The sequence below is a fragment of the Sminthopsis crassicaudata genome, chromosome 4 (assembly GCF_048593235.1).
Source record: "Sminthopsis crassicaudata isolate SCR6 chromosome 4, ASM4859323v1, whole genome shotgun sequence".
Taxonomy (NCBI): Eukaryota; Metazoa; Chordata; class Mammalia; order Dasyuromorphia; family Dasyuridae; genus Sminthopsis; species Sminthopsis crassicaudata.
This window is the reverse complement of record NC_133620.1, coordinates 350418946-350443762: the sequence shown is the minus strand read 5'-3', so window position 1 is coordinate 350443762 and position 24817 is coordinate 350418946. Positions and strand designations below refer to the sequence as shown.

The window sequence follows — 24817 nt, the reverse complement described above, 5'->3', positions numbered from 1 at the left end:
CCCACTTACTTCTCTACCTTTGCTTTCTGGCTTTTGACTTCATCACTCTGCAGAGGCTGCTCTCTCCAAGGTCACCTGTAATCTCCTACCTGCTCACTTCCAAGTTTTGTTTTCCCTTCTTGACCTCGTGGCAGCTTTGCACACTGTTGATCCTCCTCTCCTCCTGGATTTTCTGTCCATCTGTGCCTTCTAAGGCCCTGGCTGCTTGCCCCTAATTCTCCTGGCTTTCTGTCAGATCCTTCTCAAGTTTCCTTTTCGGGGTCACCAAACATCCCCAGCATCAGCTCCATTCTGAGCCTTCCTCTATGAGCAGTTATCTATCTCTTTCTCTCTGTGTATGTCTCTCTATCTCTCCGTGTCTTTTTCTATCTCTCTCTGTTTCTCTAATTCTATCTCTCTCTATTCTCTTAGGGGTTTACCTCATCTAGCTCTCATGATTTCCTTCTTCCTGAATTCATTCCTATTGCCAACTACTACCAGACCCCTCCAGTTGGATGCCCTGTAATCATCTCATACTTGTTGTGCACCAAATGGACCTCAATATTTTTTCTCATTAACCCTCCTTGTTTCTAAGCTTTCTGCTTTTGGGTCTCCACCATCTCTCCAGTCTTATTGATTCACAACCTCAGGGTCAGTCAGTTGATTCTGACTCCATAATATCTCTTGAATCCCTCCTCCTTTTTCTACTTACCAGACACTACTAATCATAGTCTTTGTGACCTCTTACAATATTATTTATTGCAATAATCCCCTAATTGATCTCTGCTTCCAATCTTTCTGCTCTCTACTCTGTCTTTCACTTTTGTTCAGTCATTTCATTTGTGTAACTCCATTTGTCAAAGATACTGGAGCAGTTTGCCATTTTCTTCTCCCGCTCATTTTACAGATAAGGAAACTGAGGCAAACAGAGTGAAGAGACATGCCCAGAGTCACACAGCTAGTAAGTGACTGAAGCTAGATTTGAACGCAAGAAGACCTGGTATACTACCCATTTCTCCACATAGTTGCCCCTAGTCTGTCCTTCATACAACTGCAAAAATAATCTTCCTTTAAGTATAAGTATGTACCCTGCTCAAAAAAAAAAAAAAAAAAAATCAATAGCTTCCTTTAATTTCCAGTTATATTCAGGAAAATACTTTAATATGGCTACCACCTGCCTCTCTGAATCCATTAGTTTTGAGAACAGACTTTTTTTTTGCCTATCTCTGTATTCTTAACACAGTGCCTAACACAAAATCAGCACTCATTAAATGCTTATTGACTAAGTAATCTCATATGACCATCCTTCACACATACAACAGGGTTCTAGGCAGAACTGTTGGGCAGAGAGAACTGGCTGATTTCTGATCCTGAGACTCCATCTTCCATTTCCAAGTCTTTTAAAACACAGGCTGTCCTCCATGTCTCTGAAATGCATTTATGTCTCCCCTCACCTCTGCTTCTCAGAATCTTTTTTCCCTTAAGGATAAATTGAGGGATCATCTCTTACATGATGATTTCCTTAATCCTCCAGCTACTAGTGGTCACTTTCTCCCTAAATTAATCTGTGTTTATGGATGTGCATGTGTTTTCTTTCCTTCCAGTAGGAGATAAGCTCCCCCAAGGGCAAGAACAATTCTTTTTTTTGGGGGGGAGGGGAGGGAGAAATCTATCTAAAGATTCTAGTACTGTGCCTGGTCCATAGTAGGTGACGTTGAATTGAGAAAAACTGAATCAGATATCTTTTTTTTTTTTAATAGCTTGTTCTATTTCTTTTTCTGAAATGGGACTATTTAAGCAATTTATTTACTCCTCTGTTAATCTGGAAAGCCTATATTTTTGGAGGAAGTCATCCATTTCACTCAAATTTATTGGCATAAAGTTGGGCAAAGTAACTCCTTATTATTGCTCTAATTTCCTCTTCATCGGTGGAAAGTTCCCCCTTTTCATTTTTAAGACTAATAATTTGATTTTCCTCCTTTCTTTTTCTGATCAGATTTACCAAAGGTTTATCTATTTTGTTGGTTTTTCATAAAACCAACTCTTAGTTTTATTTATTAATTCAATAGTGTTTTTTTTTTACTTTCAATATTATTAATTTCTCTTTTTAATTTTAGAATTTCAAGTTTAGTATTTGATTGGGGGGTTTTAATTTGGTCTTTTTTTAGCTTTTTAAGTTGCAAGCCCAATTCATTGTTCTTCTCTTTCTCTATTTTATTCAAGTAAGCCTTTAAAGATATAAAATTTCCCCTTATTACTTCTTTGGCTGCATCTCACAAATTTTGGTATGATGTCTCATCATTGTCATTATCTTGAGTGAAATTATTGTGTCTATAATTTGCTGTTTCACCCAATCATTCTTTAAGATGAGATTATTTAGTTTCCAATTACTTGTTGGTCTATTTACCCCTAACTTTTTGTTGAATGTAATTTTTATTGCATTGTGATCTGAGAAGAAAGCATTTACTATTTCTGCCTTCCTGCATTTAATTTTGAGGTCTTTATGTCCTAATATATGGCCAATTTTTATATAGGTTCCATGAACTGCTGAGAAGAAAGTGTACTCCTTTCTGTCTCCATTTAGCTTTCGCCAAAGATCTATCATACCTAATTTTTCTAATATTCTATTTACCTCTTTAATTTCTTTCTTATTTGTTTTGAGGTTTGATTTATCTAATTATGAGAGTGCAAGGTTGAGATCTCCCACTATTATAGTTTTGCTGTCTATTTCTTCTTGCAACTCTCTTAACTTATTCTTTAGGAAGAAGTTAAGTTAAACATATATGCTCCACTTCGTGCATATATGTTTAGTATTGATATTGCTTCATTGTCTGTGCTACTCTTTAGCAGGACATAGTCTCCTTCCTTATCTCTTTTAATTTGAATCAGATATCTTAATAGAAATTTTTTTTTTTTTTTTTTTTTTGGAGGCTGGGGTTAAGTGACTTGCCCAGGGTCACACAGCTAGGAAGTGTTAAGTGTCTGAGACCAGATTTGAACTCGGGTCCTCCTGAATTCAGGGCTGGTGCTCTATCCACTGCACCACCTAGCTGTCCCTTAATAGAAAGTCTTTGAAAGCTAGGGTTGAAAAATGTACAGTTACCCCTTCTACATCAAGACTTTAGGATTTAGATATATCATAGGTTGGCACAAGAAATTAAATGGGAATTTTGGAGGAGTTTTATATAAGGCACAGATGACATGCAAAGGCCAGAAAACAATAGAGAAAAAAGTTTAGAAACTGAAAAATACATAAAATATATGTATAGTATTATATAATGGCAATTATTGTATCTTTTAATATTATAATACTTCAGACTTGTCTAGTAGGAAGACAGGGACAAACAATAATCCAGATTTTCCAGGGGAAACTGTTCCTAGCCCTAAGTGGTGTGGAAAAGATAATTATTCATCTGCTACCAACCTGGAGTCTCTGTATACTTGGATTAACATAGTCCTCAGATGACAAGGCATCCAACCCAGACCTAGGTTAAAGCCCTTCCAGAACTTTACTGGCATGACCTTTAAGAACCTAGGACTAACTCCTTGCCATGATGGCACCAGAGTATAACTGTTAATAGTTTGAATTTATAAAAGTGCTTTAGGGATGATAAAGTGCTTTCCTCCCAACAATCCTACAAGGTAGGCAAGTGATGAAAACCACACACAGACACAAGGAAGATGCAGAGAATAACCACCATAAAACCATGGAAAACAAAGACTAAAATTAGGTGCTGAAGAAAACATATCATCAGAAGGTTGTCCCTCCAACTTTTTTTTTTTTTTTTATGGAAGGGGGGGTGTATAATGTGGCATATATTATTAGTGGAGTGTTGGGGTTTGGGGAGGAATGTACTGGGCAGTTTTATTGAAATTTTTTTTTTGCTTTCTCTTTTTTTTAAATCTTTTGTTAAAAGGCAATGTTCTTGGGGAGGGGGAAACAAAGGAGAATGGGAGAAGGAATTTAGATGATGAGAAAGTGAAAGATATCAACAAAATTTTAGAAAAGAAAATCAATCTTGCAAAATTACAAAGCTTGGCTCCAAGGAAAGTTTGTGAGAAGATACCTTTCTTCTTTTTTGCAAAAGCTGGGGGATGGGAGGATAGAGAAAGCAATCCATGAATGTGGAACATTACATATCTTATCAGATTTTCTAAAAAATATATATATTGGGGGCAGCTAGATGGTATAGTGGATAGAGTGCTAGGTCTGAAGTCAGAAGGACCTGAGTTCAAATCCAGCCTCAGACACTTAATACTTCAGAGCTGTGTGACCCTGGGCAAGTCAGCTAGCCCCAATTGCCTCAGGGGGGAAAAACAAACACACACACACACACACACACATATATATATATATATATATATATATATATATATATATATATATATATACATATATATATATATATATATATATATATATATATATATATATATACACAGAGAGAGAGAGAGAGAGAGATTAATCAAAGACAAAGATTCAAAATAATTCCAAAGGATCCATGGGAAAAATACTATCCACCTTCTGAGAGGGAACTAAGGAATTCTGAGTACAGATTAAAGCATATTTTTTTCATGTTCTTTATTTTTCTTGTTGTGTGTATGTGTGTGTGTTTTCCTTTGCAACATCTGTGTGTGTATATATGTATATACATACATGTATATATGTATATACATACATATATACATGTATGTATGTATATATATCAGTTTTACTCAGTTTTCTTATATTTTTCTTTCCTTTAAAATCTTTATTATAATTATTAGAGGAGAGAATGTTATAGAAAATTAAACTTGTAAAATGGGATAGCAATAACATTTTATTTTTTAAACAAGAAATATTATTTCCCCATTTTTTACATAAGGAAACAGCCTCAGAAAGGAAAATTTATTTGCCCAAGGTCATATATACAGTTAAGTGACAGAGCCAGGATTTAAACCCAAGTTCCTTTTAACTTTAAATACAAATTTCTTTCTATTACACTGTGTTGTCTAGAACCAATGGATTGGTGCACTTGGTTTCTCTCATGCATTTATCATCTTCTAATAAATTGTATTAATCTATGTTTGTCATCTAGAGTCATAGATTTAAAACAAGAAGGAACCAGAGAGGTCATTTAATCCAACTATTTCATTCTATACATGGAGAAACTGATACTCAGAAAGATTAGGTAAGGTCATACTAAGGCAGAATTTTAACCCAGTTCCTCAAATATAAATCTATTAAACTGCAATAACCTCCATAAGATTGAATGCAGTGATTCCAATAGACTTGTGATGGAAAGAGCCATCTGTATCTAGAGAAAGAGCGATAGAGACTGAATGTGGATCAAACCATAGTATTTTCACCTTTTTTTTGTTTGCTTAAGTTTTTTTTCATATTTTTTTATTTCAGTTTTTGAGTCTTGTGCAGCATGATGAATATGAAAATATATTTAGAAGAACTGCATATGTTTAACCTATATTGAATTGCTTGCTGTCTGTGGGAGGGTGTGGGAGAGATGGAGGGAGAAAAATTTAGAACACAAGTTATGCAAAGGTGAATGTTGAAAGCTATCTTTGCATGTATTTGAAGAAATAAAAAGCTATAAGGAAAAAGATTTAATGCAGTGCTTCTATACACTGTAGTGTATAAAGCAGCAATAGTATACTACTTTCCTAGTAGTACCAGATTCTACCACATATTTAATAAATGTACACTGAATAAAAGTGACAAGGTGACAGCTTTTAACCTCATTGAAGAATCCTCTAATAATAAGAGCTGTTCAAAAACTGAGCCAGCTTGATTTCAGAGAGGCCTGGAGAGACTGACATAGGTGAAGTGAGCAGAACCAAGAAAACATTGTACACAGACAGCAACATCAAGATTATGGGAAGATTAACTCTGATGAAGTGGTTCTTTTCAATAATGAGGTGATTCAGGCCAACTCCAATAGACTATGATGGAGAGAGCCATTTGCACCCAGAGAGAGAGCTGTGAGGGCTGAGTGGATCACAACATAGTATTTTCAACTTTGCTATTGTTGTTTTTTGCTTGCTTTTTTTTTTCTTTCTCTTTTTTCCCCCTTTTGATTTGATTATCCTTGCATGGCATGATAAATGTGAAAATATACTTAGAAGAATTGCACATGTTTAACCAATATTGGATTACTTGGCTTGTTGTTGGTTGTTGGCAAGGAAAAGCCGTGGAGGACCTCTAGGGGAGGAAGTAGGTAGAGAGGAAGAGGAAAATTTTTGGATCACAAGGTTTTGCAAAGGTGAATGCTGAAAACCATCTTTGTATGTATTTTGTTTTGTTTTGTTTTTTCCTCAATTACTTTTTTTTATTAAAGCTTTTTATTTACAAATATATACATGAGTAATTTTGCAACACTGACCCTTGCAAAACCTTCTGTTCCAAGTTTTCCCTTCCTTCCCTCCCCCTTCTCCTACATGGCAAGTAGTCCAATACATGTTACATATGTTAAATATTGGGGAAGATAGATGGCACAGTAGCTAGAGTATTAGCCCTGAAATCAGGAGGACCTGAGTTCAAATCTGGTCTCAGACACTTAACACTTCCTAGCTGTGTGACCCTGGGCAAGTCACTTAGCCCCAATTGCCTCAGCAAAAAGCAAAAAAAAAAAAAAAAAAAAAAAAAAAAGAAAATAAATATATGTTAAATCCAATATATGTATACATATTTATGCAATTATCTTACTGCACAAGAAAAATTGTATCAAGAAGGAAAAAAAAACAGAAAGAAAACAAAATTTTGCTTCTATTTTAAAAAGTAAAAAGCTATTATTATAAAAATAAAATTTAAAAACAATACAAAGAAAACAAAATAAATAAATTCACCCTCAAAAAAATAAAATAATTTTTAAAAAACTGAGCCAGCTATCTTGTGAGGGAGTAAGCTCCCTGTTCCTGGTGTTGTTCAAGCAGAGGGTGGACAACCATTTGTCAGAAATAGCATAGCATGGATTCAAGCATTAAATCAGTGTTAGAAATCATACTGTTGGGGGAAAGTAGAGAACTGGGAGTGGTAGGAGCTGAGTTCAATCCAAGATTCTGCCATTGTACCAGCTGTGTGACCTTTAATAAATCATTTAACTTTTAGGAGCCTTGGTTTCTTGAACTATAAGATGCTTTGAAAATAATACTATAACCTATATCACATTGCTTGTTGTCTTGAGAAAAGAGGAAGGGAGGAAGAAAAACTTTGAAACTCAAAATCTTACAAAAATGAATGTTGAAAATTGTCTTTTCATATAATTGGAAAAAATGCTATTAAATGGGAAGAAAAAAGAAATTAGTAATACTAGCTAGCATTTATAGAGCACTTTGAGGTTTGCAGAGCAACTAGGTGGTGTATTTCATGGAGCACTAGGACTTAAGACAGGAAGTTCCAATACTGCTTCAGACACTTATTAGTAAGTTATATGACCCTCAGCAAACCATTTAGCCCTGATCTTTATCTGTCATGGAGAAGGAAATGTTGAACCACTAGCTGCATGACCCTGGCTAAGTCACTTAATCCTGCTTGCCTCAGTTTCCACATCTGTAAAATGAGCTGGACAAGGAAATGGCAAACCCTCCAGTTCCTGCCAAGAAAACCTCAAATGGGGTCATGAAGAGTTGGACATGATGGAAGAACAACAACCAACTTGGTTATAGAGATACAGTGTCCCGAGTCCATTCTTGCACACTATGAGAACCACATCCTCAAACCCTGAGGTCTCTGCCTCTACCTGGAAGTCTCCTGGGTTCTTTATTACTCTGAACTCTCCATCACACTCTTTGACACCGGAATAGTGCCCCGCCCCTGCCAGCCTCTTACCGATCCAAAGCAGGTCTCTGTGCCATTCTGTGGCTGGCACTCTTCGTGGCACGGGAAACAGCGCCTCTCCTTCACATATTCCCGGGGGTACCTGTGACGGGGGGTGAAAAGGTGAGCAAGGAAAAGCCGTGGAAGACCAGAGTCTCCCTCTCCCTTTCCGGTTCACCCGAAGCCTTCCTTACCCCTGCATGACCCGGCACTCCTCCACACACTCCTGTCCTCGGAGAAATTGGCTGCAGTTGAGACACTGGGTAGGCCCAGGGCCCCAGCAGTGCCCCTGGGCACACAGGGAGTAGCATGCTAGTCCCTCACTTTCTGTGAGAGAAGAATGAAGGTAGATCAAACCCAGGGAGGACTTAGACACCTCAAGGACCTCCCCCTAGTCCTGTTAACTTCTTGGGAATCCAGTAAAGTTCCAAGGGTTAAGGTGGGGGAAAAAGGGAGAATTGCCAGTGTCAGGGGGGCATTTGGCCAAGATTGGCAACAGTGCTGAGGGGGCAGTGCCAGACTAGTGTTTAGCAAAAGCAAGTGCGCATACCAGGCACAGGAGGCAGCCAGCTCAGGGGGCATCTGGGTTAGTCCCCTGAGAGCCCGGCACCGGATGTCAGTGAGGATCAGAAGGGCTACTAGATGTGGGTGCCTTGGAAAGGATGGGGAAAGGAGTGAAGGCCTCGAGGGAGGAGGGTGCCTGCCTTACCACACTCATGGGCAGGTCGGTTGGCACTGTAGAGCAGGGCCTGGCGGGGGTTGCGGAAGAGCTGGTTCCAAGGTACCGTGTGGACAAAGCATAGGTGGGCATTGTGATGGATGAGTGCCAACCCACTGCCCAGCTCTCTCAGTGACCGCAGCCCCAGCCAGCCAATACCCAGATGCTCCAGAGTCAGGGAGTAGACACCACTGCAAGGAGAAGGGTGAGCGCTCAGCCAAGGGGCACCCCTAACACTGTTCCATCTGGGGGCTCTCTTTAGTCTTCACTACTTCCTGGAAAAGTGCCTCCATTAACCTGCTTCTCGGCGACCTTGGGCCCCCCTAGATGCTCCTGCCTAAATTTCCTCCCCCATAAAAGCATATACTATTAGTATTCAGGCTACGGCTCTCCCAACCTCCCTGTACCCCCTTCTTATTATCCTCTCCTGGGCAGCTCCCTCTTTTCCCTGTGATACTGTGACACACAGCCCAGTACTCACTTGTGCAACACCCTTCCCCTGATCACCCTTAGGTTCTGAAAGATGCTGAGATCAGGGAGGCTGTCAGGCCAGGCCGAGATGTACAGATAGCCTGCGGGCGGAGGGTGATTGGCATGAGACAATGACCGGGCAATACAGTGGGTGCCCACCAACAGAACCTGTCCCCAGGCCACCCCACCGGAGAGAAGCAAGATCTGGGTGGAAGCCCCAGTACCCAAAGGCAGAGGGGAAGGGTTGGTGAAGGAACCAAGGGGTACCTGTAATCTCCTCCAGGTTCTCAAAGACCTTGAGGTCTTCGGGCATTAATGGAGAAGTATTGGTAGCCAAATCCCTGCAGAGGGAAGGGGAGGAGCCGATGAGGGTCTTTCACACAAGGAGGTGACAGAGGAGTAGCTCAGGCTGGCCGTCCTTCCTTTCTGGTTACTTATTGCCTTATCTCCCAGCTCCAAATTCCAAGTCCCCACCCCACCCCATCATTGCCCATGCACCCCAAGAACTGCCTGCTCCCTTTCCTTAGCACCATGCCGCATATGAGCTGCCCAGTCCCTATACCTACCCGGAGAAGGTCTCAGGTAAGAAGGCCAGACTTCCAAAGATCTTCTTGCAGCCAGCAAAGTCCTGGATATTGGTGCTGTTGATCGCTCTCACTGATCTCAAGTGGCCCATGCCCAGCCCATAACACACTGTGGGAATGGGACAGAGGGGAAGGGAAGGTGGCTTAGTCATGGCACCCAGCTCCCCCAATTCTATCACCCCAAGGGCCGAACATGAGTCAGAAGAATCAGACTCATATTGTGGGAACAAGGTGAGGTTTGGACATGGTCTGGTCCAACTCCCCTATTTCCCAGAGGTGAAAACTGAGGGCTGGATTCACACAGCTAGTAAATAATACAGTTTGGCTTTGAACCAAGGTCAAAATCCAGAAGTGTAGAGTTCCTATCCTATCACCCACAAAATAATAAAGGGGACTTCCAGGAGGAAGGGGAAAATAAGCCTTAGATATGAGGAGGTATTGGAGACAGGAGATATGTGAAAAGAATGGCTGAGTTAGGTTAGAGTAGTTAAGAGTTTACCTGGATCATTTATTTATTTATTCATCTATTTATTTATTTTTTGCTGAGGCAATTGGACAAATGACTTGCCCAGGGTCACACAGCCAGAAAGTATTAAGTGTCTGAGGCCAGATTTGAATTCAGGTCCTCTTGACTTCAGGGCTGGTGCACCAATTAGCTGCCCTTGGATTATTTATATATACATGTATGTATCCATATGTACATTTACATAGGTGTTACATAGTATCATTGTATATGTGTATACATTTATGCACATAAACAGCTCTGGTGTAGTGAATAGAGGGCTACCTTTGAAGTTAGGAAAACCCAAGTTAAAATCCTGTTTCTGACTTTCTAGTTAAGTGAAGTTATTCAATCTCTTAGTGCCTCTGGAACTAAGACTGAATTGCAGAGCAAATTAGTGAATTTCCTCATTGAGAATCCCTATACCAATGAAAGCATAGATCATCTTTAAAATAACATAATTATGAACTGAACCAGCTACACCCAGCGAAAGAACTCTGGGAGATGACTATGAACCACTACATGGAATTCCCAATCCCTCTATTTTTGTCCGCCTGCATTTTTTATTTCCTTCACAGGCTAATTGTACACTGTTTCAAAGTCCTATTCTTTTTGTACAGCAAAATAACTGTTTGGGCATATATACATATGTTGTATTTAATTTATACTTTAACATATTTAACATGTATTGGTCAACCTGACATCTGGGGGAAGGGGTGGGGGGAAGGAAGGGAAAAGTTGGAACAAAAGCTTTTGCAATTGTCAATGCTGTAAAATTACCCATACATATATCTGGTGAATAAAAACTATAATTTAAAAAAAAGAAAGAAAGAAAGAAAAGAAAAGAAAAGAAAATAACATAATTATTTGCATTCTCCTCCATTAGTCTGTGAGGTCCTTGAGAGCAGAAACCATGCTTTTGCCTATATTTTTTTGTATCACAAGGGCTTTGCCAAGCGCCTGACACATGGAAAGTACTTTATAAATGCTTGTTGACTTGACTGTTTGACAATGCTCACAGAGTTATGTATTAGAATAACAGTTATACTGTATTAAAAAACTATCTCTAATCTGAACTATTTATAAATGCTCTTTCAGAAAATGAGTGCCACAGAAGTTACATAAATATCATGTCTGAAATTTTACATTCATTTTTCAGCAAAATTAAAATTGTTTGGGAAAGAATTAAAATGGAAAACTTTCATTTGAATCTAGGTATTATGAGTATTATGTGAAGTATAGGGAGGTGTATAACTGACTATATAGTCTTCACATTAATGAACCTTTAATCCAAATTAGGCCTTTTAGAATGTGACAAAAATATACTGCATCTTGAGTCAGTTTTGATAGCTACATTTCTTTGTGAACTGGAGAAGAAATGTAATTGGAAGAAAAGAGAATAAAGAAAAACTTTGGAGATGTTTCTAAAAAAAATGGATTGTGATCATTTATAGATTGATGAAGGAGGGGAGACTGGGGGGGTAACTTGGGATTGGGGTGAGGGACAGGGGACCAGCAGAGCCTGGATCTCTGCAGGGTATTTAGGGTCCTGAGGATCAGAGCTACCTTTGGGGCAGGCTTTGCTGCACTTCTCGCATCGATGGGTTCCATCCTCGGCAGTCACCTCTTGACTGTGTAGGGGACACACGAGGGTACAGGATGTGGAGCCCACGTCTGTAGCTAGGTAATTATCTGGAAAGAATCAAGGGCAAGAATTAAGGCTAGGGAGCTTCAGCCCCTCCACTGCTCATCCCTCCCAGAGGCAATACAGCCTAGGGGATCGCCCCTTTTACCCTCAATAGGAGAGGGATCTCAGGAGTCTGAGCCCCACTTCCAGTCACTGTCTAGCATGACTCACCCTTGAGGGGTCCCCCAGACTAATCCCCTCCTCCCACTCCTGGGCACTTACAGGGACATGATTTCACACAACTGGAGCCAAAGGTGTACCGCCCATCAGGATTAGGCATTGACTCAAAGGTGTCTGAATTGTAGATCACCAGCGGTGGGCAGTGTTGCTCACAGATGCCACTGTGGTTGAAGTGGAGGCAGGCCTGACAGGGTGAGGGGCCAGGGGATGGGCACAAGAAGGCAGAACATGTTGAAGATCTGGGCAAAATCCAGAGCCCACCTCCCCTGGGTACCCACCTTCGCACCAGCATCTTGGGGAAGGGAAGTGGGCTGAACTATTCAGGAGGTACCTGAGGTACCTACCTCCCCCAATCACTTCTCAGAGCAGGTCCTAGGCCAGGCCAAGGAGCTGAGACTGAGTTCTACAAATGCCCGGGTCACAGGGAGAAGTGAGCAAAAAGTCAAGCAAGCAAAGAGGCGGCAAAAGAGTCGATGGAAGATGCAAGGGGGCATTGGTAGCATCCCAGATGGGCACCTACCAGGCAGTCAGAATGCTTGGGGCCAGTGCAGCCAGCAGCACACTGCTCATGGCAGCAGTCTGTGGAGAGGGGGCCCTTGCAGCGGGCACAGCCACTGGCACAGATTGTGCGGGTCACTGTTGGTGAGGGAGGAAGGACAGGGGGTGAGACCTCCCACCAGTTTCCTCCCATCGAATCACCCATCAGCCTTGCTGAGTTGGCATTCCAGTCCCCAGGGAACAGGCTTCTAGCCTCCCCCCCCCAAAAAACCCCAAGGCTCGCTCCCCTGGTGGGTTCTTTGATACTTACAGTTCTGACAATTGTCATGTCCTTCTCCCCAACACTGTCCGGATTTACACGATGAAGAGCAAGGGTTGCCTGGGAGGAGATAGAGCGAGCACAGAACCATCCAAGTCAGACCAGAAAAATGATATAGAGACAGACAAAGGAAAATGGACATAGAGAAGAAACCATAGGAAGGAGAAAATGTCATGAAGCCAGATTTTATGGGCATTAGAAGGAGAGGAGTCAGGAGGTCAGGGGATATGGGGTCTGGGTATTTCAAGCTATTAGTCCAAGGCAGTGCTGGTCAATTTAGAATAAGGGCCATTGTCTCCATCACTAACCATATGACTATGGTCCATTTCCCCACTGATCACCTACATCATGAGGGTGTTGAGGGAAAACCCTTTGTGACCCTCCTTTAACTCTACAAACTGGCAGGTTTGGTGTTATTAGCATGGGCAGTGAAGGAATGAGTCAGGAGGATGATGGAGAGAAGGGAAAGAAGGGAGAGGGCCTGAGCTCACAAGTTCGGCTGTGGTTTGTGTCAATGGCGGTGGTACCCAAGCGGTTGTTCTTATGGAAGATGTCAGCCCACAGCACCGTGTCTTGGTGACATAGCTGAGGATTCTTCTGGATCAGAACCCCGCCTTTCAGAATCTCTGGAGATAGGAGAGGAGAAGAAGAGTGACATGGCCATCATTGGGGAAATAGTAAGACCTTTCCCCCTTTCCCTCTTTAAAAAATCCTCTAATTCAGGTCAATTCCAATAGACTTGCTATGAAGAGAGCCATCTGCATCCAGGAAGTAGACTGTGGGGACTGAATGCAGATCACAACATAGTATTTTTACCTTTTTTGTTGTTTTTTTCCCTCTAATTTTTTTTCTTTTTGATCTGATTTTTCTTTTGCAACATGACAAATATGAAAATATGGGTAGAAAAACTGTATGTTTAACTTATATTGGATTATGTGCAGTCCAGGCGAGAGGATGGGAGAAGGGAGGGAAAAAAAAAAATTGGAACACAAAGTTTTGCAAGGATGAGTGTTGAAAACTATCTTTGCATATATTTTGAAAATAAAAGGCTATTTATTGGAACAAAAAGTATTAAAAAAGAATGTTGAAAACTATCTTTACAAGTATTTAGAAAAATAAAATACTATTGAGGAAAAAAAAAGAAAATAAAAAGCTATTGTTAAAAAAAATTCAAGTAAAAAATAAATATTTTCAACCTCAAAAAAAAAAAAAAGAAAGAAAGAAAGAAATAAAAATAAACAAACAACCAAAAAATACCCTCAACTAAAAGTCAGGAAACCTGCAATAGAATTCAAGTTCTATTACCAAGTTGCTGTGTGACCGATCTTAGGGTAAATCCTCTTTTAGGTAAGATCTCTGTTAAAAAACACATAGTTGAACTAGATGGGGTCCCTTCCAAACTACCTTTATCTATTCAGAATTCATCTTTTTTTCCATTTGAAAAAATATTTTATTCTCCCCCCCCCAAATACATGTTAAAACAAATCTCAAACTTTTTTTTTAAGTTTTACTCAGTATTTATCTTGTATGACTTTAGCATTTTAGTGTTGTTTCTCCCTTTAGAATGAGAGGTCCTTCAGGTCTATTTTTGCCTTTTGCTTCAGTCCTTAACACGATCCCTGGTGTATCGTAAGCACTTAATAAATGCTTGTTGACTGATTGACAGACTGACTGACTGACAGCTCAAACTCTCTCTGTAAAAGCAAGTTATTCCATGTATCTTTTCCTACCGCTCACAATAGGATTGTAGATTAAGGGCTGGGAAGGAGCTGGGAAGGATCTCAGATGGTATCTAGTCTAACTCCCTCATTTAACGGAAAAGGACTGAGACCCAGAGATCAGGTGAGATGTCCAAGGCTAGTAAGTGTCAGAAGTGGGATCTGACCATATTGATTGCACTCAGTACTGTCACCTCCATTTTTTACTTTCTTGCACAGGACTCCTGCTCCCCACCCATAGCTCCCTGCACCATGCCTTTCATTTTGGGCTACCTGTGAGGCTTCGAAGTTGCAGTTCCCGAAGGCCAGGGGGCCCCTCTGCTGTGGGAGGAGTGGTCCCAAGGGGAATCCCATTGTCCAGAACAACTAAGGCATATTTATCCTCAAAGAGCTGTGTTCCTCGAATGATTCGTAGCCTCTGCAGTGGGAAACTCCTCACCAGGCTGTGAGCAATCAGCACATATCCCTGCACTTCCTGGATGTCCTAGGGAATGGAACAAAAGAATGGGGGAGTTAGGATGGAAAATGGAAATGCCCAAGTATCTAACAAGACTGAGAACCCCAAGAATGCTTCCTCCCAGAAGTAATATTCCTCAACTGCACCGGGTTCATTCACACTCAGTCACCAAGTCCAGTTTCCTAGTGTTAACTATGACTAGGGAATGGAGAAGGTCTAGACCTGTGATTTTATTGATATATGGGATTTCCTGGTGAGGAAATATCCTCCACCATCTTTGTGGCACCTTTGCCACAAACTTGTCATCTTAAGAGTTGCCCTGAGCACTAAGAGATTAAGTGACTTGTCCCAAAATGTGTGTCAAAGATGGAAATAAAATTGAGGTCTTTCCAACTGTCAGCTTCCTAACCATTAGGCAACACTTGCTTTGATCAAGAATTTCAACAAAAATAACATGGTTATTTGAGACATCGTGGCATTTAAACAAAGCTATGGACCCTACCCATTTAGACATGATGCTTCTTGTAGTTATTATTATTATCAATAATAGTCTTCAAATTGTACAAGTTTAACATTTATTGGATTACTTGCTGTCCGGGGAGGGGGGGAGGAAGAAGGGAGGAATAAAATTTAGAATACAAGTTTTGCAAGGGTGAATGTTGAAAACTATCTTTGCATGTATTTTGAAAAATAAAAAGCTATTATTAATATTTTAAAAATAATAGTCTCCAATCTAGAATATTAATGCAGGGAAGTCCCAGTGTATAAACTTCTTAAAACTTGTGATGATCCACAAGTTGGTGATAACTTATAGTCTTACTAAGAGTTGCCCATGGCCACAGAAAATTCTCAGAATGACTATGTACGAATAACAGCTCCTGAATCCAAATTTTCCTGAGCCCAAATTCAGCTCTCTAATTACCATTCTATGCTGCCTCCTAATCTTGTTATTGTTATTGCTGTTAATAATAGTCAGCTAAACATGTTTAACCTATATTGGATTACTTGCTGTCTAGAGGAGGAAGGAATTAGGGGAAGAGGGAGAAAAACATGGAACACAAAGTTTTGCAAGGGTGAATGTTGAAAACTATTTTTGTATGTATTTTGAAAAATAAAAAATTATTATTAAATAAAGAAGAAAAAAAAAACTCTCTTGACTCTTAGGCTATTCCAGGCAGAGGTAAGAAGAAAGGAACAGAGATGTCTATTTTTGAGAGATCAAGCTAGGAAACATGAGCAAAGAAGAGAGGTGGGGAAGCAAATTGTGAGCAGGGTGAGGAGGGGAGTCTTGGGCTGCAGGAAGAAATATCTCAAGGCAGATGCATTATGGGAAGAAAAATGATTGATTCTGTAGTGGGAGGAATTCCTTTCTTCATTCCTTTGTTTGTTCATTCCTTGGTTCACAATAATAGCTGACCTTTATATAACACTTTATGTTAAGAAATGCTTTAGATAACTTATCTTATTTGAACCTCATAATAACCCTGTGAAGTATGTAGGTATGCAAATAATACAATCCCCATTTTATGGAAAAGAAAACTGAGGCTTCAGGTGAAGTGATTATAAGTAATTCAGATTTGAATATAAATCTTCTGACTCTGAATCTGGTTTCTTCATTCATTCATTCAACAATTATATATTAACTGCAGCTTGTTGCAATGAAAAAGACTGTACTGTTTAGCTTAGAGTAGGGGGGTTGAGTTCAGATGCTAGAACACTCATTTTGCTCATCTGTAAAATAAGGAAACTGGACTAGATGACTTCTAATCCTACTCTAATCCAAAACCAGTTTAAATTAGGGACTCTAACTTGAGGTCTGTGAGCACTTTATGCTGGTGATTTGGTTTTTTCTTTCCTTTTTTCTGACAAAATTAATCAAAGGTTTATCTATGTTGTTGGGTTTTTTCATAAAACCAAATCTTAGTTTTATTTTTTAATTCCATAGTTTTCTTAGTTTCAATTTTATTAATCTCTCCTTTGAGTTTCAAAATTTCTAATCTGGTATTTAACTGACAACTTTCAATTTGTTCTTTTTTTAGCTTTTTTAGTTGTGTCTCTGAACATTTAAAAAATATTTGCTAATTGTATTTCAATATAATTGGTTTCCTTTGTAATCCTATGGATTTTTTGGGTTTTATACATTTAAAAATATTATAGAGATAGCTAGATGGTGCGTTGGATAGACTGGCCCTGGATTCAGGAGGACCTGAGTTCAAAGGCAAGCTCAGACACTTATTAGCTGTGTGTCATTTAATCTCAGTTACCTTGGCTCCCCCAAAAATTTATTCTGAGGTCTGTAGAGGCTTCATGAGATTGCCCAAAGGGTCTAGGCCACAACAAAAGGTTAAGAATGCCTAGTTTGCTCATGCTCATGGACTTCAGAGACTAGTGGTTATAGACACAGCTCTTCCTTTAGGACTATAACTAGGCCTTGTAGCGGATCTAGTTGGAGGTCCTACTTTCCCTCCCAATCCAAGAGTTGGCGGTTATTCTTGTGCAATGCCATTTATAAGGGAGGTCTCCCCAGTTTTATTTGTTATGCAGACTCTGAAATATAAATAGCTAGGAAGAAAGGTCCCTCACCCTGTGTCCCACATCCAAGCTTCAAGTGCCTCAACAGTAAGCTGGATTGCAGTTTGTGGGGACTCCCAAATCACCTGGGCTGCCTAAGAGGAACTGCAGTACACTAGCCCCCTCTCTATGATGAGGGATCAGGGAAGCTTGTCAGGTTGTCTCTTGGGAATTTTTCTTGTTGGTCACTTTCTTTGGGTTGAGTTCTCAATCTGGATTTGGTGGAAGGCTCTGATCTTTCCAGGAAGCATTGCTGGGGTTTAGCCTTCCCATTGATAATGGCTTCCACGCCTGAGCTGGCTCCCCTACCTCCCTGGCAGAGTCAGCCAGAAGCCTTGATAAGAGGTTACAGGACTGTAACCTTTGGAGCAGAACCTTTAAGGAAGTTCAATGTAAATCGGGACTTGCAATTGTAACTTAAGAGTCTCCAAACTGGTTGGGGAGGCTTTGCCTTCCAAAGGCTAATACACTTGGCTGGCAGATCCATGGGTAAACAGAGAATGTTTCTTAAAATGGGCTGCTCTCTGGATGGAGCCTTCAGTACAGAATTGGAGAAAGACGGGGAAATCATCTAAAGAGTGTTCAGAAGAAGTCAGAGCAGGAAGAAGCCTGAAGGCCCAAATCTGAAACCGGGCTGGAATAATAACAACTAGTATTGCTATAGCACCTTTAGAATTGGCCTAGTACTTTACAAGTATCTCCTTTGATTCTTATACTTAACCGGGTGAGGTTGGGACTACTATTATCCCATTTTGCAGATGGGGAAACTCCTAATTCCAAATGTAAGTCTATCTACTGGGCCACCTAACAGGTAGGGTAGAGAAGGGGACCTTGATTTATAGCTGTTTTACACTTGCTCTCGTTGGTGCCCTGTGAGCACTAATTTGATGGATTAATAGAAATCACTGCTTTATGCCGATTCCCTCTCCTGCCTATAGAATTATTTACTCTTGACCCAACTACTCTCATCTAAGAGGAATATTGGAGGAAATCTAGTGGTATGATGCATGGGAAGGGCTTTGGTGGGAACTGAGGTGACATGGAGTAATAGGAAGGAAGATCTTAGAAAAGAGAAAGAGAGAGACAGAGAGAAAGAGAGAGGATGTCCCAGATTGAGGGGAGGGAAAGTGAAGGGAGGTGCCATCTCATCTGGGGGCAGAGGATAATCTCTGGGTCTCACCTGGAGGAAGGAGAGGTTGGCATCAGCAGGCAGGTAAGTGAGCTCCAGGTTGCCCTGTACAACCTGGCATCCTTGGTACAGGTGGCTCAGTGTGTCAAGGTGATTCTCGATGCTGGCAGGATACTGCAGCTTCATGTCTGTGCCTGTGCACACTAGCAAGAGGGGAAAAAATATGCCCTGGTCAGTGCTGGCACGTTCACTTGAAGCTCATTGACCCAGAATTCTCACAGCAGTCACAGGGACCCAGAGGTCCTTTTTCCCCAGCTAGGGAGAAATATACAGGAGAGTCCAAACTTAGCTCCTGGCCTAATGAAGGAATAGTAGCCTACCCTAATATCACTAGACCCATAGTTTCACTCAAAGAGTTAACCACTAAACAAAACTATGAGCTAAAGGGAGAAGGATTTGGGGTGAATCATTTGCCAACTGCACCCATGCAAAAAATAGGGGATCCCCAGAGTTGCCTTGTGCCCATCTCATAATGCTTGCTATAAATGGGGTAGGAGTGTGAACTGACCTTGTCCTCTCCTCCTCTCCTAGGGGAACCAATAGAGAAAACCCCTCTTTATCCCAGAGGCTGTGCCCTGAGACTCTGGCATATTGCCAATAGGGTAAAAATCCCCCAAGAGGGAAGATGAATCATTAGCACCCCCCCTCCCAAACAAACCCAGAGCATTTTCCCCACCCCATTCCAATACCACCCACATGCCAACCTCCTGGCAAACGATATCCTCCCACCCCTAATACCACCCAGAAAGTGACAGTGAAGGTCTGAGTTGGGAGTGGGGGTGGGTAAATCCAGGGCCCCTGGTCACTCTGGGGTGAGCTGGAAAGAAGGGGCTTTCAGTCACCTCTACTCTGGGCATCAGAATCACAGCAAAACTCAGTCAATGTATGTATATGTGCCTAAACCTTGTACCAACTGGCACCCACGCCTCCACAAGGGGCAAGAGCCTGGGAGAAGTTGGCAAAGGCTCTGCCACAGGAACGGCTCATCATCCCCACTACCACCAAACACATACCTCAGTCACTACCTACCAGCTGAGGGACACCATGGCAGACACCTCAATCAGCTTTCTGCCTGGGTCCAAGGCTACTTGAGACAAGAGGTGCCTAATGGGCAGCCAAACCAGGGCAAGGAGTCCCCCTGACCCTCTGAAAGAAAAGCTGTGGTGGGGGAGAATGGAGCTAGTCATATTATCAGCTGGTTCCATGCCTGCTGGCGGGGAGGGGGTTAACATGCCCTGCTGAACTTGTTTTTCTGCTCAGGTGAGAAGATGAGTCACCTGATGCATCTTGACCTGGGAGGGTGTGCCGAGAGGGGTGGTAAACAGAGGGAGGGCCACTATAGACACAGTCCTGCATTTTACTGGGCTGCCTGGGATTCCTGCATAACACTTCCATTCCCAATTTTCTCCTCCTTCTCTACACATACCCCCAGACTCCTCCTCTCTCAGCAGGTTTTATCCCTTTCCTCAAAGGCTGAGAAAGAATGCAATCTTAGGCTCTACTTTTCTGCTCACCTGAGAGTTTGGAGGGAAGGGGGGAGGCTGGAAGGCCAGATGTCTGGATGCAAAGAGAGCAGAAGCTTAGAAATTAATTCTTTCCCTTTGAGCCTCTACCTCCCTTCTCCCAAATCCTGACATCCTCTATCTCTAGATACCCACTAAATCTTAGGAAAGAGGAGAAAAATGCAAGGATGAAAGCCAGAAACAGGGATCCCCATGGTCCAGTCTCCCAGACTGAGGGATAGCTTCTCATCTCAGTCCATATCCCCTACTGAACTCATCCTTGTTCCCACCCACCCTCCCAGCCCATCCCCCACCTAGCTCCCAAGAGAAATTGGAGCCAGGGGGCAGACAGGGCCCAAAATAAAGACCCTGCTGCCGGGACCAGCTCCCCCCTGCCACTTCAGCTGCTCAGCCTCAGCCCAGCTGTCTCCCTAGGCCCCAGCCCAAGGCCCAGGGAAAGGAGCCCCCTGACCCCACCCCCCACCAGCTCCCTTGATCTGAGGCACACACCCAAAGTAGAATGGTGGGGCCACACAGGCAGGAGAATGGCATAGGGAAAGACCCAGTGGCTCATACACACTCTTAGTGTCACAAATACACTTTCAGAATCTTTATGTCAGGATAAAAGGGAGCTGAAGGGGGAGTGGAGCTAGCCCTGTGTCCCAGCACTTTTGTTTGCCCATTTTGTGACCCTTTAGCTGCTTATTAAGAGATTTGGAGTGTTTGCACACTGCCATGGCAGAGGAGGAAGAGGAGGAGAAAAATCACTCACTCCAACAACCCAGCTCCTAGTTTCAGCACCAAAGGCCAGCAGACATCACAACATGTTGACACCCAGACCACAGGCAACAGATATGGGGTTGGGGGATGGGGATTACACTCCTTTCTCCCATCTTTGCTCAGGTTCCCTCCTTTTTCCACCCCCTGCAGACACAGAACTTCCTTCTCCACTAATATTTGCCCTTTATTCTGAAACTCAGTCACTGAGTCCCACATTCTGTTGGTTCCTTAGATAATTCTTTCTGGATGAAGTTGAGATCAGACTAATTCCTTTCAAAGAAAAGAAAGTGCACTTTTAGTGTATATATGTTTTTGGAAGTCATGATGTGGCAGATAGGGAGCTGGCTTTGCAGTCAGGAAGACCTGGTTCAAGTTTCTCCGCTGACATACACTGGCCTTGTGGTCCTGACCAAGTCATTTCCTAGCTTCTTCCATAGTCAGAGGACACATAGTCTAGCTTCCCATCTTCCTTAATATTCTTTACTTTAGACTACATCATCATCCTTTGTGAAGAGACCTCAGGGACCACCTAGTCTAACCCCTTTATTTTAGAGATAAAGAAATCAAGTCTTAGATGAGTTGTGCCTTTTTTAAGGTCACACAGGAAGTATTTATTAGAGATGGGTTTTGAACCCACATCTTCTAGTTCCATAGTCAGTGTTCTTTCCACTGTACTAAGCTCCTCGCCTCCTTTTGTTTTGGTAGGTCCTACCAACAGGACTGGCTTCTCCCAAGGTTCTCATTCCTGACCTATTCCTTTCTCAATCATATGGTCCCTTATGGTAACACTCAGCAATTATCAGGGTTTATTCCTCCTAGAAAGAATCAAGCCTCAGATGGATCTTCCCATTCCCTTCTACTTCACCAAAAATCCCTCGAGTGGTCTAATTTCTAATTCCAGGGCCCCAAACACCTGCTTTTAGGAAGGAGTTTGGGGTGAGTTTCCCACACTACCTCCATAATAAAAAGAACTTTCTATGTGCCCACAAAAGCATCGGTCCCCTGATGATGCCGGCTCTGCCCTCACTTGCTGCCCCCTCCTCCTTGCTTTTCTCTCTCCTGTCTTCCGCCCCAGTTGTTTCACTCCCACCCACAACCCAAAGACTTCCTGCCATCCTCAACAGCTCTGACCCCACCTCACCCCCAATTCAACCAATCTCTCTGGGCAGGGAATAGACCTGCTCATGGATCATGGATCCTCTCCTGTCCCTTTCTCCCTTTGCCCAATCTACTGAAGACAAGGGAGATGAAATTGTGTGTGTGTTTGTGTGTGTGAGATATCACTCTCAGGAGCATGTATTAGAGAAGCATGGGCAGTAGGGAAATGCCAACCTAAATTATTGTTGCTGAAGGTGGGAGGTGGAGGAGAGGTGATGGCTCAGGAAGAGAATCATCATTCCAAACCTTTTCCTATTGAGAGAACTTTCAGGCTCACCCAGTGAATGCTGCGCCAGTGCTGGGGATAAGAATGGATATATCATGAACCCTATTTTTATACATGAAAAAATTTCAGCTCCCATCGAGTAAGAAACTTGTCCAGAGTTCCACAGGGAACAAGCTCCATGGAGGATATTTGAACCTGGTCTTTCTGGCTTACGTTCAACATTTTATATTACACCAAGAGGGCAAGGGTTGTTTACCTAGGATCCATGGACCATAGATTTAAGGAGGGGTGGTCCATAAACTTGGAAGAAAAAATACCCAATTATTTTCATTAACTTCTAACTGAACTATAACTTGTCTTTAAATGATTTAAAAACTCTATTCTGAGTTGCATAAATTTCATCATAGGATTCATGATGCAAAAGAGGTAAAGAATTGCTAAGACTAGGGGAAGACAATTCCTTGCCTTCTGTTGGTCCCTTGGATGACTAGAGAACTGGGTCAAAATTCTTTTTCTAGAAAAAGAGAAATGACACTCTTGAGAAATACTGTCATTAGGGAGAGAGTGAATTTGGGAATGTGACTGACTCATAGTCTAACTAGTTAGTCATGGTAAAAACAATCAATGATAAAATTATTTTATTAAAATTTAAAATAAAATTAATGCATTTTATTTTGGTCTTGGAAATGCAATGGATTTATCTTCCCCATTATGTCTAATACCAAAATGAGTTTACTTCCCATGAACACAACCATTGAGGTGGGGGAAGGGAGTGGTGGATAAGAGGAGCCATCTTATAATATTAATAATAATGATGCACATTAACTGTAGGTAACTCTCAAATTGAGGATTTACATGGCTTTCCAAGTGGATAATTTCTCAATCTATGAAATAGAATTTTGGCACAAATTTGACCTGGCTTTTCCCTGTCTCTGAAGTCCCTCTCTGAATGCCCCTTCTCCCTTCAGTAGTTCCTTTAGGTGGAATCACCTTTGGCATATCCCCACAGTATACCACCCCTGATGAAATGGGAAAGAGTGCAACTTGTATCATGAACCAGCCCTTTTACAGTCTCTCTCTTTCCTCAATACCACTCACCCTCAACACATCCATCTTTTCTCTCCTGGGAAGAGCCTTATTGAGAATTTTTTTTTTAATGTGAACATAAGAACAGTAGTAAGGAAACTCGAAGCACAAAGGGGAAGAAACTGAGGCAAGAAAGGGAACACCAGCTATCAGAAGCTCCCATCCAGTCTCCCTTTCCAGTCACCCAGCTTTTTTTCTACAGCTGAACAGAAACAAAGTTTCAAGACTCCAAAGGATACAGTAAAAGTCTTGCCTTAGCTAGAGTATCAAGGTTTGAAGAGCTGGTTGGAAGTCAAAGAAATGAGGGAAGCTAACCATGGAGAGTAGGAGCTAGGTATCCTGTCCTGGATCCAAACAGAGTTTGGAGATACATTTTTATTCAGGGCTTTTCCGAAAACTTGACCCAGACATCTCAAGGATTCTGGGAGAGCGAAAAGCACAGCTCCCCGGGAGCCCAAGTCATGGAGTCAATATTGTTTGGTAACACAAAGGGACACAGACGGACAGACAGACAAAACAGACCTACAGACATTGGGACACACATAGACCCCGCCCTCAGAAGCACAGAGAGAGACTCAATAGACAGCCGACATCTGCCAAGATCCTCTGTCCTGGGGTATGCTGCCCTGCACAGCCTTTAGCCTTATCCCACCTCATCCCTTCCACCCCCGCCTCCCCAATGAAGGAAAAAGCCGGGCCAAAACAATATCCCTTACCCTTTTAGCTTCCAGAGGACTCTTATTTGGCCCCCAGTCCCAGTCCTTGGGACTCTCCCTCTCCCCACTCCAAGACCACCCAGAGCCCCTCTTTATGTCTCATCCCCTCCACCTGACAAGTTAAGTCCAACAAAATTAAGCTTCTCTTCCCTTTCCAGACTGGCCCAGAAGAAACTTATTCAAAACAACTGTCTTCCCTTCCCGCCCCCTCTTTTCTTCCCTCTCTTGGCCTCCCTCCCCACACTAGTGAGTGTGGTAACATCCAAGCAAGCCTTCTCTTCTCACTCCTGGTCCAACTGGTTACCTCTCTGCCCCTTCCCACCCCCAGCCTGAGGCAGGCACTGGTGCAGGAATAACCTAAGGTGGAGAGGGTGGGGGGCAGGAGAGGAGGGAGGGCTGAAGCACAAATAGGGACCCCCAGAGGAAGCTAGCCCAGCCCAGTTCAGTCTGGAGCTTAGAGGCTGTGGATTTTAAGAGCCAAACACACACACACACACACACACACACACACACACACACACACACTCCACTTAGGAGAACTTTTTTTTCCCCTAGTCACTTTTATAAAACTTTTGGACAATTTCCCTGTTTGACAAGAGCCGGCTAGGGCCCTATGGGGGCTCCTCCAATGTAACTTTAGCCCCTGCCCTACCTACCTCCCCGATC

General features: G+C 42.1%; 1 protein-coding gene across 1 annotated transcript in view; it reads right to left on the bottom strand.

Annotated features, from left to right (window-relative positions):
- ERBB2 (erb-b2 receptor tyrosine kinase 2) overlaps positions 1 to 24817 on the bottom strand; it is a 34927-nt gene that overhangs the window by 9549 nt on the left and 561 nt on the right. Inside the window, exons 2-14 of the mRNA XM_074261393.1 lie at positions 18675 to 18826; positions 14740 to 14950; positions 13240 to 13374; positions 12740 to 12808; positions 12452 to 12567; positions 11974 to 12115; positions 11631 to 11756; positions 9545 to 9671; positions 9246 to 9319; positions 8989 to 9079; positions 8499 to 8698; positions 7984 to 8116; positions 7802 to 7892 (exon numbers count right to left, since the gene is read on the bottom strand). Of these exons, the coding sequence (XP_074117494.1) occupies positions 7802 to 7892; positions 7984 to 8116; positions 8499 to 8698; positions 8989 to 9079; positions 9246 to 9319; positions 9545 to 9671; positions 11631 to 11756; positions 11974 to 12115; positions 12452 to 12567; positions 12740 to 12808; positions 13240 to 13374; positions 14740 to 14950; positions 18675 to 18826 (1667 nt within the window). The remainder of the gene's footprint in view (positions 1 to 7801; positions 7893 to 7983; positions 8117 to 8498; positions 8699 to 8988; positions 9080 to 9245; positions 9320 to 9544; positions 9672 to 11630; positions 11757 to 11973; positions 12116 to 12451; positions 12568 to 12739; positions 12809 to 13239; positions 13375 to 14739; positions 14951 to 18674; positions 18827 to 24817) is intronic.